The 14,963-nt window shown below is 34.5% G+C and overlaps 2 protein-coding genes across 8 annotated transcripts; one reads left to right on the plus strand and one right to left on the minus strand.

Annotated features, from left to right (window-relative positions):
• The first annotated feature begins 309 nt into the window (after positions 1-309).
• Positions 310-1,674, plus strand: LOC135162432 (cytochrome c oxidase subunit 5A, mitochondrial). The gene is made up of 2 exons (XM_064120890.1): positions 310-623; positions 1,229-1,674. The coding sequence occupies exons 1-2, from the start codon at positions 419-421 to the stop codon at positions 1,477-1,479; spliced, it is 456 nt and encodes a 151-aa protein (XP_063976960.1). The 5' UTR covers positions 310-418; the 3' UTR covers positions 1,480-1,674.
• Positions 1,501-14,907, minus strand: LOC135162424 (DNA-binding protein P3A2). 7 transcript variants are annotated; one of them, XM_064120869.1, is made up of 10 exons: positions 14,781-14,907; positions 12,149-12,186; positions 11,896-12,088; positions 11,017-11,141; positions 10,424-10,849; positions 9,927-10,220; positions 8,983-9,123; positions 7,779-7,923; positions 5,068-5,398; positions 1,501-4,127 (listed from the first exon to the last, which is right to left on the minus strand). In XM_064120869.1, exons 1-10 carry the CDS (start codon positions 14,845-14,847, stop codon positions 4,091-4,093), a joined length of 1,797 nt encoding a protein of 598 aa, XP_063976939.1. In that variant the 5' UTR covers positions 14,848-14,907; the 3' UTR covers positions 1,501-4,090. The 7 variants fall into 7 exon arrangements, with proteins under 7 accessions (XP_063976939.1, XP_063976935.1, XP_063976936.1 ...); XM_064120865.1 differs by having other exon boundaries at positions 11,872-12,088; positions 14,781-14,906; XM_064120866.1 differs by having other exon boundaries at positions 9,930-10,220; positions 11,872-12,088; positions 14,781-14,905.
• Positions 14,908-14,963: the final 56 nt, after the last annotated feature.

A 14,963-nucleotide genomic window follows, 5' to 3' on the forward strand; every position in this document is an offset into this window, starting at 1 on the left:
CCTATTCATGCATCAATCGTTAATACTGAGGGCTCCAAATATGAACCTCTTGCTTTGATCAAATGAGGTTTCAGTCCCAAGAAGAAAGATAAAACATGCACTGTAAATATGAAGGTTCGATCTGCAGCACACAGAGACCACTACTTACATTAGATGTTTTAATTATTTATTTAAAAATAAATGGGAGACTAACGAAATATAAACTCACCTACTACAAACGATAGAACTAGTTAATTTTACGAAAAGTAGATACGAATAAAAATCTAGCAATGAGTGGTTGGTATGACTGACACAGCCAACTTCACACTATTCCCTTTTCGCTATTCGTTTACGCAATAGCTGACTGGTGATCGGGGTAATCGTGAATTCACTGTTCTTAAATTTTCATCTGTAAATTCAATAGAAAAAAATCAGCAATATGCTGAGATTTGTGGCTGGACGTGCGATTAATGCGGCTCGAGGAATGGTGATCCCCAGGGCAACTGCTGTTGGGATACAGTCAACAAGATCATCACATGGAGTTCAGGAGACTGACGAGGAGTTCGATGCAAGATATGAGGCCTTCTTCAATCGCCCTGACATCGATCACTGGGAAATCCGCAAAGCCATGAATGATCTTGCTGGTAAATGTCATAATTCGACGAGTATTTTAGTCAATTAATTGCGTCAATTCTTTTTTCATTTTGAACAAAAAAATGATAGTTGTTAATGTTTGTCCTGATACAAAACTGACTCAGTGTCTTTGGGGCACCAGTAGAAATGAATCTTTCACTAATCTTCTGACATTTAATTAGAGAACTGATTTTCCATATAAAGATAAGTGATTTTCATAGTTCAGTGATGTTGAGGTTATGTCCGGTTTTATGCCAATGTTTATAAAAAAGGTTAAATTTTGAAAGGTAACAAAATTATTTTTCTGTATTAAGTATATTCTCCCCATTCGCTTGTATTATGGAACGATCTAAAATCCATGAAGTATTTTTTTGGCCTAATTACCTGCTCCATAGACTTGTGTCTCATAATTTGTTGTTATCTTCCTTTCCATTTATATGATAGTCATATTGGATAATACTGGGACGTACCCCAATTCGAGCCATGTGCGAAACCATGTCTCTTTGAAGATGAAGATAGTGACGTTATAATATATTCTAATTTACTTTTCAAGGAATTAAAAGACAGTTCCATAGTTGACATTATCTAAAACCCGGATTTCAACTATGTATTCCAGGTATGGATCTTGTGCCAGAGCCAAAAATCGTCATAGCTGCTCTAAAAGCGTGCCGAAGACTCAATGACTTTGCCCTCGCAATCAGATTTCTGGAGACCGTGAAATTCAAAGGTGGCACCGAAGCCCATCTCACTTGGCCCTATATCGTACAGGAAATTCGTCCAACCCTTGACGAGCTAGGAATCAACACACCAGAAGAGCTTGGCTACGATAAACCGGAATTGGCACTCAAACCGGTCTATGATTACTAGATTCAATATGTTCAAATGAAGAGGAAAGCTAGTCTTAATGTCCTAGGGGTCTGTTCGATTTTCGCGATCATTTTCAATAATGGAATGAAAGGAAATGCCCAAAATAATGAACATAAAACGATAAACGTGTGTACATTTTTCCCTTGTTGAAACAATTTATTATTAATGAATAAAAGAGGAGATTGAGACATTGAACCCATGATTTGAATGTTTTTTTGGAAGGGCTGATAAATAAAACAAGCTTTCATAATTTTTTTTATGTTCATTAATTTCCTTATGTCCTCTGTAAGATCTGAATGCTGTTGATGTTTTTTTTTTTACTTTTTCACACCGAAAATAACAAAAGCGGAAGGGTCACACTGAATATTTACAAAGTACATTACATGTTACACAGTTAATAGTCATATACACGTATGTTTATATTATGATTTATAGATTTTCATGAACGATACAATAGTCTGCAGGTAATATTTTACTATGAGAATGTACATTTTGACATCTACTTAAAAAATTCAATTAACAAGAAGTAATATTTTTATTTTATTGATCTTTTTTAGCTTCATAAAAATTTCGTGGCTTTCGGGATGAAATAAAATCGCATACAATAATGGTTACTTTTCAGAAATTGGGGATATACAAACGATACAGTATGCTGTGAAACTGAGATGAATAAAAATTTTGCTGATGATAGCCTCTCGATTCTATCAAAATTTGAACGAAATCGTCTTTTGAGTTTTCACGTTACTGTACAGTATTTTTGCAATCTTTCTGGTTACAATAAAAATTTTTAGTTGTTTGTCTTGGCGCCCCTTTACATTGTCTGGAAACACCAGACGTATATTTCAAAAGCATCTTGAGGTATGTATGCATGTACATATATGTCTGTATGTACGCCTGCACGCGCATATACATCTGTATGTGCCTTTTTTTTAAATGGTTATTCCCAAACTCCTTCCTAGTTCACCTTTCAGGTTTCGAAATTTCCTTGCGGATAAACAAACTCTATTCGTCAATATTAATTGAAGAAAAATGCATCCATCATCAGGAGCAGAGTACGAATTCAATAGCAACAATGGCTATATTACAATAAGATCCACAACAATGTCCACTTATTTGTTATGAACAATATTCCAAAAATTGATTTAATTACAACGACTAATTCACTTGGATATCCCCAATATCATCATTATGTCCTCAATGTTTTTCTTCGATATAAAAAAATCAGAATTTGATTAATAACTTTTCTAATTAATTGCTTTTTATTCTCTTTCAATACACAAAAGTTCATAGCAATTTGAATTTCTCGGCTCGAGTAGATTTTCATCAGTACTTCCAATTTTAACGTGTTTATTCAATTTTCCTTCGTTATTTCAGAATAATGGAAATTCATCAACGCCCCTGTTATATATAAAACTAATTACATCCTAAAGTTTAGCAACATAATGATGTGCACCCAAGGTTTTTTTTTGTATTTCTTCTTTTTTTCAAATTCTCACATTTCCAAAAATTGTTTAAATACTCTTAAACCTATTTGTACCCGTCAGAAATGCTTAGTCTTCCTAATCGGTGCTATAAAACAGATTACGAAATGGTTTTTTTTTTCAGTTACAGTATTGTATATATGATCTTTTCCTATCAGTTTTTTAATTAAAATTCTTCGCACTAGATATTTTCTATAAATAACTTCATTATTTACTATTTGAATTGGAATTACCTATCATAGTAGATAAAGGAATAAATTAATTAAAACAAAATGAAATTATAACATTGCTTCCCCGGCGCGATGTTTTCATGCTGATATTATCTTCATTAGAATGAAGATGTTCGTTATGAAAAGAGAGAAAAAAATCAAGATAATTTATTGATTCATAAAATAATCAATCAATTAGCTGATTACTCCCACGACTGAATTGATATATCTATATTTTAATTGAATATATCTTATGTTATTCAGAAAATCATTGATATTAACGTTCCCCGGAACTCATTTAATTATGACTAGAGTTAAATAATGGTACCTATTTATGTTTGGTCCTGGGAACGTTTTAGTCATATCTAAAAAGATGTTTCAAATGACTCGTTAACAAAAATTTTATAAAAAAAAACAAAATCATCGTATTTTTGATTGCATCAATTTTTGACAAAAAAAATTGTAATAATTGATTTTTCCTTCAACTTATTAGTCGATTCCATATGGTTCTTCCGTTTAAACACATAAATACATCTTCTAATGGTTTATATTGGGTTCAGCAAATCTACCACACGGTAACGTACACACTCGTTTTAACAGTTCATTCGCTTTTCATTTTTGCTTGCATTATATAAATTTCAAGTTGATTATTTTTCTCCTAAACACAGTAACACAAACAGTGTATATCACCTCGAGTTCCATCAATTTTTGATGGGAGTGAACAATAAGAAGGAAGAAACTATTCTCCAAATCACGTAGAGAAAAAATTAACTGAGAGATGTTTTTTTTTACCCGAGGAATCAATTAATCTCATTTGAAGAATTGAATAAATTAACTTTAACACTTGAATCCATGTAAACTGCTATTTTTCCTTTTTAAATTAACATTCATCGATGATTTTTAAATGACGATATTCAAACGTTAATTCGAATTTTCCATTATCTTGAGTGAATAATATCTGTAAAAAACATATGTTTATATTATAATTTATTAAGTCATTCACGATACAACAAAAAAACTATTTTTACCATTAATATGACTGCTTTATCGTCACACACGAAATTTTCGGATTTACATACGAGAGTCTTATACATTCAATTTCCTATATCTTTATGTTACATGCGTTTTGTAAATGGGCATTGTTCTTTTCTACCCGAACAAAAATATTTTCAACTCAAAATATTCTGTAGAGTGACGCCTTACACGCAAATATGTTGCATATTCTGATCACCACAAATTTTAATTATTCTGATTACTTTTTCCCCAAATGTGCCTCTCATTCATGCGTAATTCTGTGAATGGACTAATCCATTCATATATGAATTGAAAACTGTGTAATCCATCAGTGTAATTGAAACGCGTACGCATGAAAATCTTCCTTCATTTTGCTTGTAATTCTCCTCCGTACGGAACATTGTGCATGGCGTATACATTATAATCGTGTAACACGCGATTGTGTAAAATTGGATATGTAAAACTCGTGGGTAAATCTGAAAATGTACAAGCATGCAAAACAGTCGCAGAACATTGTATTGAAAAATAAACTTAGTTCGTCTAAAAAAACAATATGTGCTCTTCAAATGGCGTGTAATACGAAAATTGGATGCTGGAAAATTCTGTACATAAAACTCAACAGAGTGCACTTGTGATAAACAGCCTAAAAATATATAAAATCAAAGATATATATTCAAAAAAGTTTCTCTTCAACTAAAAAAAAAATTAAAAAGTTCATTCAAGAGTTGAAATTTTCATTCAATTTTCAATCAAAATTATTGTTTTTTTTTTACAAAAATTTCCAGATGGTAACTCCAATTGTTTTTTTTAATAAAAAAAAGAAACATTCCCAAAAGCATTCTCTCTCCTTCAAAAAATCTCAAACAATGACAAATTAGATTTACTCAGGGCTAGAAACAGTCTGTTGATGCTGGCTATCCTCGTCTTTGACGAGCTCACCCTGCATTGCCTTGGTCAGTGCATTAGCGTCTTTCAGTGATATCACTTGTAGCACCTGATGCTCTCCATTAGCATTGATCATTGTCATTGGATGGCCCTGAATGGTAACAGCTTCGATACTTGTTTCTCCATTACCAGGCTCAACTTTAGGTACTTGTACTTGCATTGGTGTTACAACTTGCATTGTTCCATCACTCTGTATATTAGCCACCATTGTTTGATACATACTGGCGGATACCGGTACTGTGATAACACCCGACACCGATACTGGATATCCTGAAACACGCAAATATCCGTCCGATTTGTCCGTCACCGGCGATACTCCAAATATTCGACTATTTATTCGTCCAATGACAAATACCAAAGCGGCTCATGCCTTAAAAACGTTTAACCAGTTGTAAAAAAAATTAATAATTTCTAAACCATTGGAAGAAAAATTTCTATTATGATGAAAAAATTCAAATCAAACGATTTCTCATTTTTCGAAGTACAGAGAACGTGTGCAGCGTTTTATCGATTTATAAAATTAATTTCCAACTTATGTTGGGAATAGCTGGGTGACAAAAAAAATTGCCTGCAAGGTATGGGACACCTGCAAGAGAATTTAGTATTGCGTTTGAAAGACAAATGAAAAACATTAGATACGTATTTTTTATCCTTAAAAATAATTAATAATGTACAATGATAATAATGAAACATGAATGAATGAAATGAATGAGTGAGTTATTGGCTTTTCAAAATGTCTGACGTATGACATCACGTTAAAACGCTTTATACGAAGCATTGTGACTTTTTAATTTTTTTTATTTAAATATGTATCTGATATTTTTCATAAATTTTTTATACTTCATCAGTTTCTTCAATTAAACACCATGCAATTCGATTAGTTGAATTGCGTTATTTTTTTCAACTTTTCCATAAAACCAACGTGAGAGATAATTTTAAAGTAATGTCAGCGTACTACCATATTGACACTTGTTTCCCAGAGGAATCGTTCAAAGTGACAGCTGATTGACAATATAACTATCAATCAAATTTTTCGTCCCGAGATCTTTTTATTTTATCATAAGAGTATGACCTTGAGTTCATCAAACATCACAAAATATAGTACGTGCTCTATGTGCCCGGGGAAAAGTGCAACTTGATGGACTTGTGATACAATATACTGTTTACCACTTTTGTTATTATCACGGGACCGAACTATGCCACAGTGCGCCGTAGAATTAGAAAAATCATAATGGAAAATCTCTAAATTAAATGAATTCTGCATTTGAATTAGGCGCCTAAGAGGGCTGCGAGCAAATAAATAATAAGTGTGAAAGACTTTCGAGGTATGTAATTATCGATTTAAAGGGTATATTCTTCATCACGCGCTGCGGCGGAGCGGAGTGCAGTGTTCGTTAGAATTATCTCGGTGTAAAAAGTTGTGAAATTTTGAAACATATGAATCATTAGAAAATATAGACACCACTGTGAATCTAACTACATCCTAGAAACAATTAACATTGACATCGATTTAAGGAAATCACATGCTCTGATTCACACCTAATCAACTTTATGAAAAAATGATTAACATTAAGCGACAGAATAATGGCAAAATTAAATAAAAACGTACTTACAAATTGATTTCTTTCTTTTTATCATATTTTTTCTAGTACATTTTGACTAAACTAAATAATCACAAACGTAAAATTATTAACGCGCAGGCCAAATGTATCTTTGGTCTATCATTCATTTAAACTAACTGACAATTGGGGAATATGATTATTTATTGCCTTGATCACTCTTTGGTATCGACTCAGGAGAGAAAAATTATCCGATTGATCGCCAGACAAAAAAAATAAACCACTATCAAATAAAACATCAAAATAAAATATAATCTATTTACAGCAGTTTTTATTTTCGTTGATCATCGTAAGTCATAATGAAAAAAAAGTATTAGTGAGATTGTATCCGTAAAAGGGAGAGAAAATTATAGACTGTCTGCCATGTTGTTACGTTCCTTACTCATTCAATTCATTTATTGATCAAAAATAAAACGTTCTTTCATGTTTTATTATCATTAAGAATCCATTGATCTATCCACAGCCCTGTCATTATTTTGTACTTCGTATACGACGTGATAAAATATTCATTGCTCCATTGAGATTATGTACACATTATAATGAGTCCTATAATTGCCAAAAATTTTCAGGAATTAAACGAGAAAGATCGATTTTACCCAGCTAAAAATAGTTCAAAATTATAGTCCAGGAACTAATAAGTATGCTATATAAATTATCGACCATTTGGCTAGTGGATTAACGCTGCCAATGGATTCTCAAATGGAACAATAATACGTCTACTTCCACTAATATTAATGATTAATATTTACAATACGGAAACAAAAAAAAACGTTGACTACAAAAAAAAAGAAAAATTCAGAATAACCAGCAGATTTTTTTTTCGCTCTTTGAACGAATATTTTTTAATAACAGGAAAACAAAAAAAAATTGATCTTCTCAAATCTGAACTGGAGCGCCGCAGGCAACATGCAAAAATCAAATGTGGCTTTTGAAAGGTAAATAAGGGAGGTGGGCCAGTTAATTAAAATGGAATCACTGTTCGAGTAGTTCCTGGCCGGCAACGGTGCAGAGCCTATAGAAAACAGGTTTACCGTGTCCATCTTCTCCAGTTAGAATGATTTGTCCATCCTGGCCAAGTGTTGCTTCGGTCACGCTATTCAAATCGACAGCTACACTCGTACCATCAGCACCACCCACTTCTGCCAGTGTTTGCACTTCACCCTGACTCGTGTGTATCTTAACATAACAATTTTTTTCACGTTATTTTTTTGGGATTTCATTCTTATGCTTAGTCTTACGAACATAATTCCGAAACTGAGGGCTTGATTTTCCAAGTGACGGCGACTTGGGAGACTTCAGCGAAAGCTTAAACGAGGGGAAGATAAATTTTTTAAAATTATTATGAATAATTTAATTAATGTTTTATCTTTAGGTCCCTAATAGACAGTAGGAAAAACGAAGCTTTTGATCCCTGACGAAATTTTTCCGAAAAGAAAATTTCCCGAACAATTTTGTAAATCATAATTTGGTTCATCGAAGTGAAAAGTGTTGACAATTATAGTGCTGATGATTCTGAGAAATTCTTGACTCATGTGATATCTAATCTTGGTGTTGTTGTAAATACACAGCTGATGACGACAAGTTTTTCCTGTAGAATGATGATGTGGGCGAGTATGATGAATTCGTGAGTAATTTGGTTAATCTCCAGTTATTATAATGTACGGCATGGAAATATAAGATGAATGTCGATTTAAATTGAAGGAATTTATCGTGTAGATTTATGAAATTAACGGATTTTTTAATGTTTACGGTGACTTAAAAATTAACATTTGGTTTATTAATATTTGAGATATTTTATGCGAAGAATTTTAAATCCGTAGACTGAATATCGAAAAAAAATCTGATAGAAATTTGTATTAAAAGTAACAATTTTTCCCGACATTTTTTATGCGTGGTAATTTTTTAATAAGGTTGTTATTTAGTTTCTTTGTTTAATCAGTGATTAAATTTTCATGTTTGAACTCGATTAGCATTGCCCTTATAATGAATTAGTTCCTGATATATGCAACGTTCTGCTTATTATAAATTGTAGAAAACAAGGACATAAAAATCGCCCTCCTAATGAATTAAGAAATTAGCTGAATAAAATCAACAAAATCTGAGTACAGTACTCGCTTTGTTTACACAGCCTCGTAATTTTGACGGGTGTACGATCCGCCAGCGTAACAACTAATAAATTTCTTCTTTCAGATCACAAAAGTACGCCGCATTTTCTGTGGAGCAAATGGCACTTACAGTCGCAACCCCTTGTACTTGAGCGGTGGTGCCGTCTGGTAGAGTTATTATGGGATTACTTGGGTCTACTTGAATTATGGACACAGTGCCGTCTGGATTCGTTATTGTTTGGAGAACTGTTGTTGGATACTGGGCTGTCATCTGAAAAAATTAGATGGATATTGTTACAACTGGGTCTTACAGCATATTCAAGTCATAGGTTGAGTCAAAATAGTATAAACGAGTGGTGTAACGTGAAGAAAAGCGCTCGTAAATTGTTTCGTCATCTACCGATCATCTGAGTGATTTATTCTCCGAATTTCATGAGCAAATAGTTGTTAACGAATCAAATCAGAGCGTTTTAAGGTTCCACGACAAAATGCACATGCGTTTAATTGAATTGCATATCTAGTTCGATGGTTCTACTCGTTAGTCATTGAAGTGTAGTTGTCCTTATGTTATATCAACTCAATCTACTTTTTTCTGTATAACAGGGAAAATTTTCAAAATTATCGACTCATTGTAAAATAATTAGGAATTAAATGAAATTCTTTAAGAAGAAATAGATAAGAAAAACAATGATTCAAGATTGTTACTCTGGCATATTAATGAAAGAAAGCATTGATTGCTAATCTACAGTGAAGTAGATAGTCCAGTGCACTGAGCAATAAACTCTAAAATTTATAAAAAGCTCTGACATTTTCATCGAAGAAATTCATGGAGTACTTTGAAAATACTCTACATTAGTGCTGACTCCAGCAGACATCACAAATCGGCATGTTTAAGATTAAAATGGAAGGCTCCGGTCCAAAAAATGAATTGAAGAGAATACCAATCAAATGAGGGAAACTAAACACCAAACGCGAAAAAGAATAATGAACTGAGAAAAAAATTTCAAATTGATGTGAAAAAAAATCGAATGAAATAATAATTTTGGGCATGCTAGAGCTCTGTCCACCAACCACTACCTGAGTGGCAGTGGCAAGAGTCGTAGGCGATGCAGCAATGATTTGCGGTGGCGATGAGTTTCCCTTAGTTGAGCCTGTTGTGCTTAGACGAACGACTCCCACCGTCTGTTGCTGGGCCTGTCCACTCTGACCCTGATTCGAGGACGTATGCGATGAGTGAGGTGTTGGCTGCTGTTGTATCAAAACATTTGACTTATCATCGTCTTCACTGAATGCTGGTAATAGATCTTCCCTTCCATGAAATTTGTAACAATTTATGACTATTTGTCTCAATGCGTGTGTCCATGAAATCTGAAATGAAGCGAATCATCATTAAAAAAAATTAATTTCCAAAGACAAATGTCCTGGGAATCGATCCTCTAAGAAATAATTATCGTAGACAACTGAAAAAAAATATTTCACAAAAAATAATTGTTTTCTGCTACAAAAATCTGGGAGTCCTTTCAATTTGATTAATCTATCGATAGGAAGAGCAAGATAAATAAAGTTAAAACCTTTTGCTTTTCGTCTTCAGAACGTGCGTCCATTCGTACATTAGCCCAGGGTAACTCTTTTGGCCACCAAGGCGGCCGAGTACTTTCACGACCCCAGCCAGGTTTTCCTCGACCCGTCGAATACTTAAGCATTAATGGAATAAATGCTCTAAGCTGTGCTTGGGTCATTTTCTCAACGGGTGTTGGTATACCATCAATAATCAGTGGTGGTAATTCATACAGTGATGGATCATCTTGAACGGGTGGTGGTGCTTGTTGTGCTAATGCACTTTCAAGTTCCTCCATTATCATTGTTTTTAAATTTTTTACTACGTCTTCCAGTGGCTTTGCCCCAAAAACTTTGTAACTACTATTTGGTTTTCCTGGTGTTGCTACTAATACTACTGCTTGCTGGCCAACTCTTGTCGCAAATTCATCTATCGTTTGCTATAATAATAGAATTAAATATTTATTAATTTTATATTGCATCGAATTACTCATATCGGTGGAAACAGTAGATGATAATCTGATTCAACGAAAACATCTTGTAATATTATTCATGTTATGATTAATATAAATTAACACAATGGAGTGATAAATAGACTCCAACTTACCCTGAGTTTTCTCAAAAGCCTATTTTGTTGTCTCTTCCTGATACTAGGATTCGTTTCAAAACTGTGTGGCCGTTTTCGTTTCTTTGCTGAGACGATTGCTGCAGCCGCAGCAACACCAACGGGTCCTAAACGTGACCAATCAGGATTTTTTAGTAAAAATAAAAATTATCACTTGCATAACAATCAAAAACTAAAAATCATGGAACATGAGGCAAAGCAACATTAATGCTGACGTGCATAAATTCAAGAGTACTCTCTAAATAACTCTCTGGCAGTGAATTATGTGACACAAACGTACTCTCAGATTATTCAATACATGAAAAAATTAATTAAACAAAAAAAAATACTCAAAATGTAATAATCAACTATTCACCAAAGCTCGCTAATTAAATTCACTTTGAAAACTCAATAAAAATAAATAAAAACTGAATGGCTTCACATTCTAAATTAATAATCAATAAATAAAGTAAATAGAACAGTCGACAAAAGTAAGAATCAAGTTAATAGAAAAAAAAACACACACATATTATAAGGTTACAATCCTAAACGTTCTGCATATTGACTAATAAAATTATTACATAACGAATTAACGACAAAAATCAATTCACATTTTTTTGATTTCGTACTTACTGCTCGCGATGTTATTTTGGGACAAAAAAAATTTTAAACTTCAAAAAACTAAAGATTTCTTAAATTCTCATTCTCATCTTATTACCGAAATTTCATTTTCTGTATCAATGAGTTGAGTCTCTAGGATTGCAGAAAAATTGAAATAACAGGAAATTATTAGAGACAGAAGAAATTGAAAGAAAAAATTGAGAAAAAAGGTGAAAAAGCAAAAAAATGGGAAATCACCATTAGCGCATTTGATTTGCCAACCTGCAGCGGCGAGCTGGGCCGTCACGTCATCATCCATGGCAGCTGACAGTAGATCACCCTCTTCGTATGTCTCTGATCCACTACTTGGCTCATCATCATCATCATCGGATAAACGATCCATTCTGTCCATATTCCCAGATTCTGTGCTGGGTAAGGACACCATTTTTACGTCCTCCTCAATTTTGTCACTCTCCTGCGTATCCAGTTTCGTTTTTTTAATTTTACAACAAGTCTACCAAAAAATTATTTTCACCTTGATCGAATGGTTTGATGAATCTACATCCCTTCCGTCTGCAAAAGAAACAAAAAATTTCCCAAGTTAGATCATCTTATCTCAATCAAAATTGAATTATTGAAAAATACTTCACAAATTTATCGATCAATACTCAATACCAAAGTTTTAGCGATCAGACAATTAGATTTTTTATGATATCAAATAATTTCCATATTTCAGTAAATGCTTTCCTTAAGTAATCCTTTCAAATTATCTATTACGACAGTAAAAGTTCATTAAAATTTTGTCAATGTAAATATAATTGAAAACATAATCAGTATTTATTCGTAAGAAACGTAAAATCGATACTTAGATGTGATGATCGATTAAAACGACCGAGTGATGGCAATTCATCACGATATGGTTTCACTGAGTCATATTTTGTACACCCCTTCTCTCCCCCTTGCCCCACCCCTCTGTCCTGTACTACTCTAGCATATGTCAGGGTTGATAGAACCCCACGAGGCCACTTTGTGTTGTTGACATTAAAAGGGGGAGGGGGTATATTATTTTTTATATTTTTCTCGATTTAAATACTCGACCCTACGCATTCATTCAATTCACGTTACCCTAAAGACGAAATATGATTAATATGATACATATGGTTTCTAGCCATCAGAATATAATGTACCTTTCTTTTACCAAAGGTTTGTCAGAGAAATGTTGAAGGATTGATTTTTTTCTACGAAAAAATATTTTGCTTCACTCCATGAAATTGTGATATTTTTTTCTCCCTTCGAAGCTCAGTGAAGTACAACTGATGTATAACTATATTTATACTGAATTGGAACACAGAAGATGTACAAAGGGACATCTAGCAAAGAGTGACGGGAGTTGGAATGAGCATAGGGATGAGGGATCGTCTAGCATGTCTGAACTGAAGTGAAAAGACGCCGTCAGTGTAGCTGGGGAGGAAATGAGGGTTGATACCATGGATAGGGGAACGGTATTGAATCAGGAGGAAGTGATCCGTACCTTAGATCCCTTAGAATTGTGTTTTTAAATGCTGCAGATAGATACGAAGTTCCATTGCTCATTGGAAAGCTGGAGCTGATGGAATCAATATATTGTTACGTTCTGATAAATAATATAGGTGGAAACGTAATTCATAAATGAAAGGGGCGGACAGTTTATAGTGAGAAAAGGGAGTACAGACAATGGATTCTTCTCCTTCCTGATCCAGATGATAGAAGGAAGATCAAAAGGACAGTTGACGAGCAGTCCTTTTATTATTTATTGCCCTCCGGAATCCCAGTCCCAAGTTCAATTGGATCATCTCATGGGTGGATATAACAATTCACACTAGAATTTCAATGAATTTCTCAAGCGTTTCAGAAGACCAAAGTATTCTACCACTTGATCAAAGGAATGAAGATGAATCAGAAGATCCTCCTGGAAGAGGATTTTCTCAACAGGAGGAGTGAAGTCCCAGGCCAAGTTACTGGCCACTTCATCTCCATTGATACTGTCCTCGAAAAAGACAACAAATTGTTCATGCTCTCCACGAGGTACTCCTCATGAAACTCCAAGCTATTCAAGCCCACATCAACTCGCGCAATATCTTGGCTCTCTTGCGCTTGTCAACCGGCCATGTGAGCTTCATCGACACCAAAGCGCAGGCCAATGCTCACGGAAAATATTTAAAAAATCTCCCACGAATAACAAATCCCCCCAAGACAATCCCTCCACGATGATGCCGCATGTGCCTGGAGTTTACTCAGTAGATCCTTGGGTCATCGGAGCAGGCCCAGTGATAGAAATTTAGTTGCGTACGCACCTTGTGTGGTACGTGAGTGGTCATAGACTCTAGCACGGGGGGTCTTGCGTCTGCGGAGATGGCCCGTCGTCGCCGAGGCGGCATAACCCAGTGGTTACAAGTGACAATCAGTACTCACCACGTTTTTACTCCAAATTTACACATATCTTGGAAAAAAAATTGAGTTTGAAAATTTATTAAGAAAAATATTGCTTACACCACGCCCCTTTGCACCTACGTCCACGTAATGTTCATTATAACACCGGATTGCGTCTATTGCTTCTCCACAAAATCTAGTTTCCACCCCTCAAGCACTCAACAAAAATTTTTATTTCGAACAAAATTATTGGCCATTGATGTGGACACACTGAGGTGAGATATTTAGAACCCCCCCACCCACCCCCTCTCACCGATATAATTTAACGTGATTATTTTGGCGTCCCGCCACAACGAACCGCACAACAGACTCCATGGTACACCATGGGAAAAATTTTTGTTCGTGTTCTACGCAAGAGGTAATGAAACACAGTCAACGTTGTTCCCCCCTTTGGTAGGAGAGTTTTAAGGGGTGGTGGGATAAAGAGCGCCAGGGTAGCAGCACGTTTATCGATCGGTTACTAACAAACCGAGGATGCCTTCTATCCATTTCTACCACAACAAAACTCACAAGGCTCTTATATATCCCATTTCAGCGCATACGCCATTTTGAGCGAGTCTGCGCGTTGAATACAATCACGATGATATGAAATTGACTTACACCACTGTGCGCATACCACTATTAACACTTTATTATTTGGATTGTTGAACGTATTTTTTTGATTAATTAGATTCAATAATATTTATTCATTTACTTACGATTTTTAGAGCTTTTTCGAGGTGATTTTTCAAGAGCTACTGAGGTAAGACACAACACCATATACATGTATACGGGCCTGGAATAATCTCATTGGACGATGGATGAAACGGGGTACGCCATCATGGCGGACGGTGGATCAGAGTGGGGGAAGATATTGGAGGCTCAATTCAATGGATAGACAC

This window comes from Diachasmimorpha longicaudata, chromosome 5, assembly GCF_034640455.1.
Source record: "Diachasmimorpha longicaudata isolate KC_UGA_2023 chromosome 5, iyDiaLong2, whole genome shotgun sequence".
Taxonomy (NCBI): domain Eukaryota; kingdom Metazoa; phylum Arthropoda; class Insecta; order Hymenoptera; family Braconidae; genus Diachasmimorpha; species Diachasmimorpha longicaudata.

Bases quoted from the DNA above. Each gene is read 5' to 3' on its own strand.
- LOC135162432 (XM_064120890.1), top strand. From the start codon at position 419: ATGCTGAGATTTGTGGCTGGACGTGCGATTAATGCGGCTCGAGGAATG. The intron at 624-1,228 runs GTAAATGTCATA...TATGTATTCCAG, and splicing joins AGCCATGAATGATCTTGCTG to GTATGGATCTTGTGCCAGAG.
- LOC135162424 (XM_064120865.1), bottom strand. From the start codon at position 14,847: ATGTATATGGTGTTGTGTCTTACCTCAGTAGCTCTTGAAAAATCACCT. The intron at 10,221-10,423 runs GTTTTAACTTTA...GCTTCATTTCAG, and splicing joins CTGAAGACGAAAAGCAAAAG to ATTTCATGGACACACGCATT. The intron at 5,399-7,778 runs GTAAACCTGTTT...TGCGTGTTTCAG, and splicing joins AACTGGAGAAGATGGACACG to GATATCCAGTATCGGTGTCG.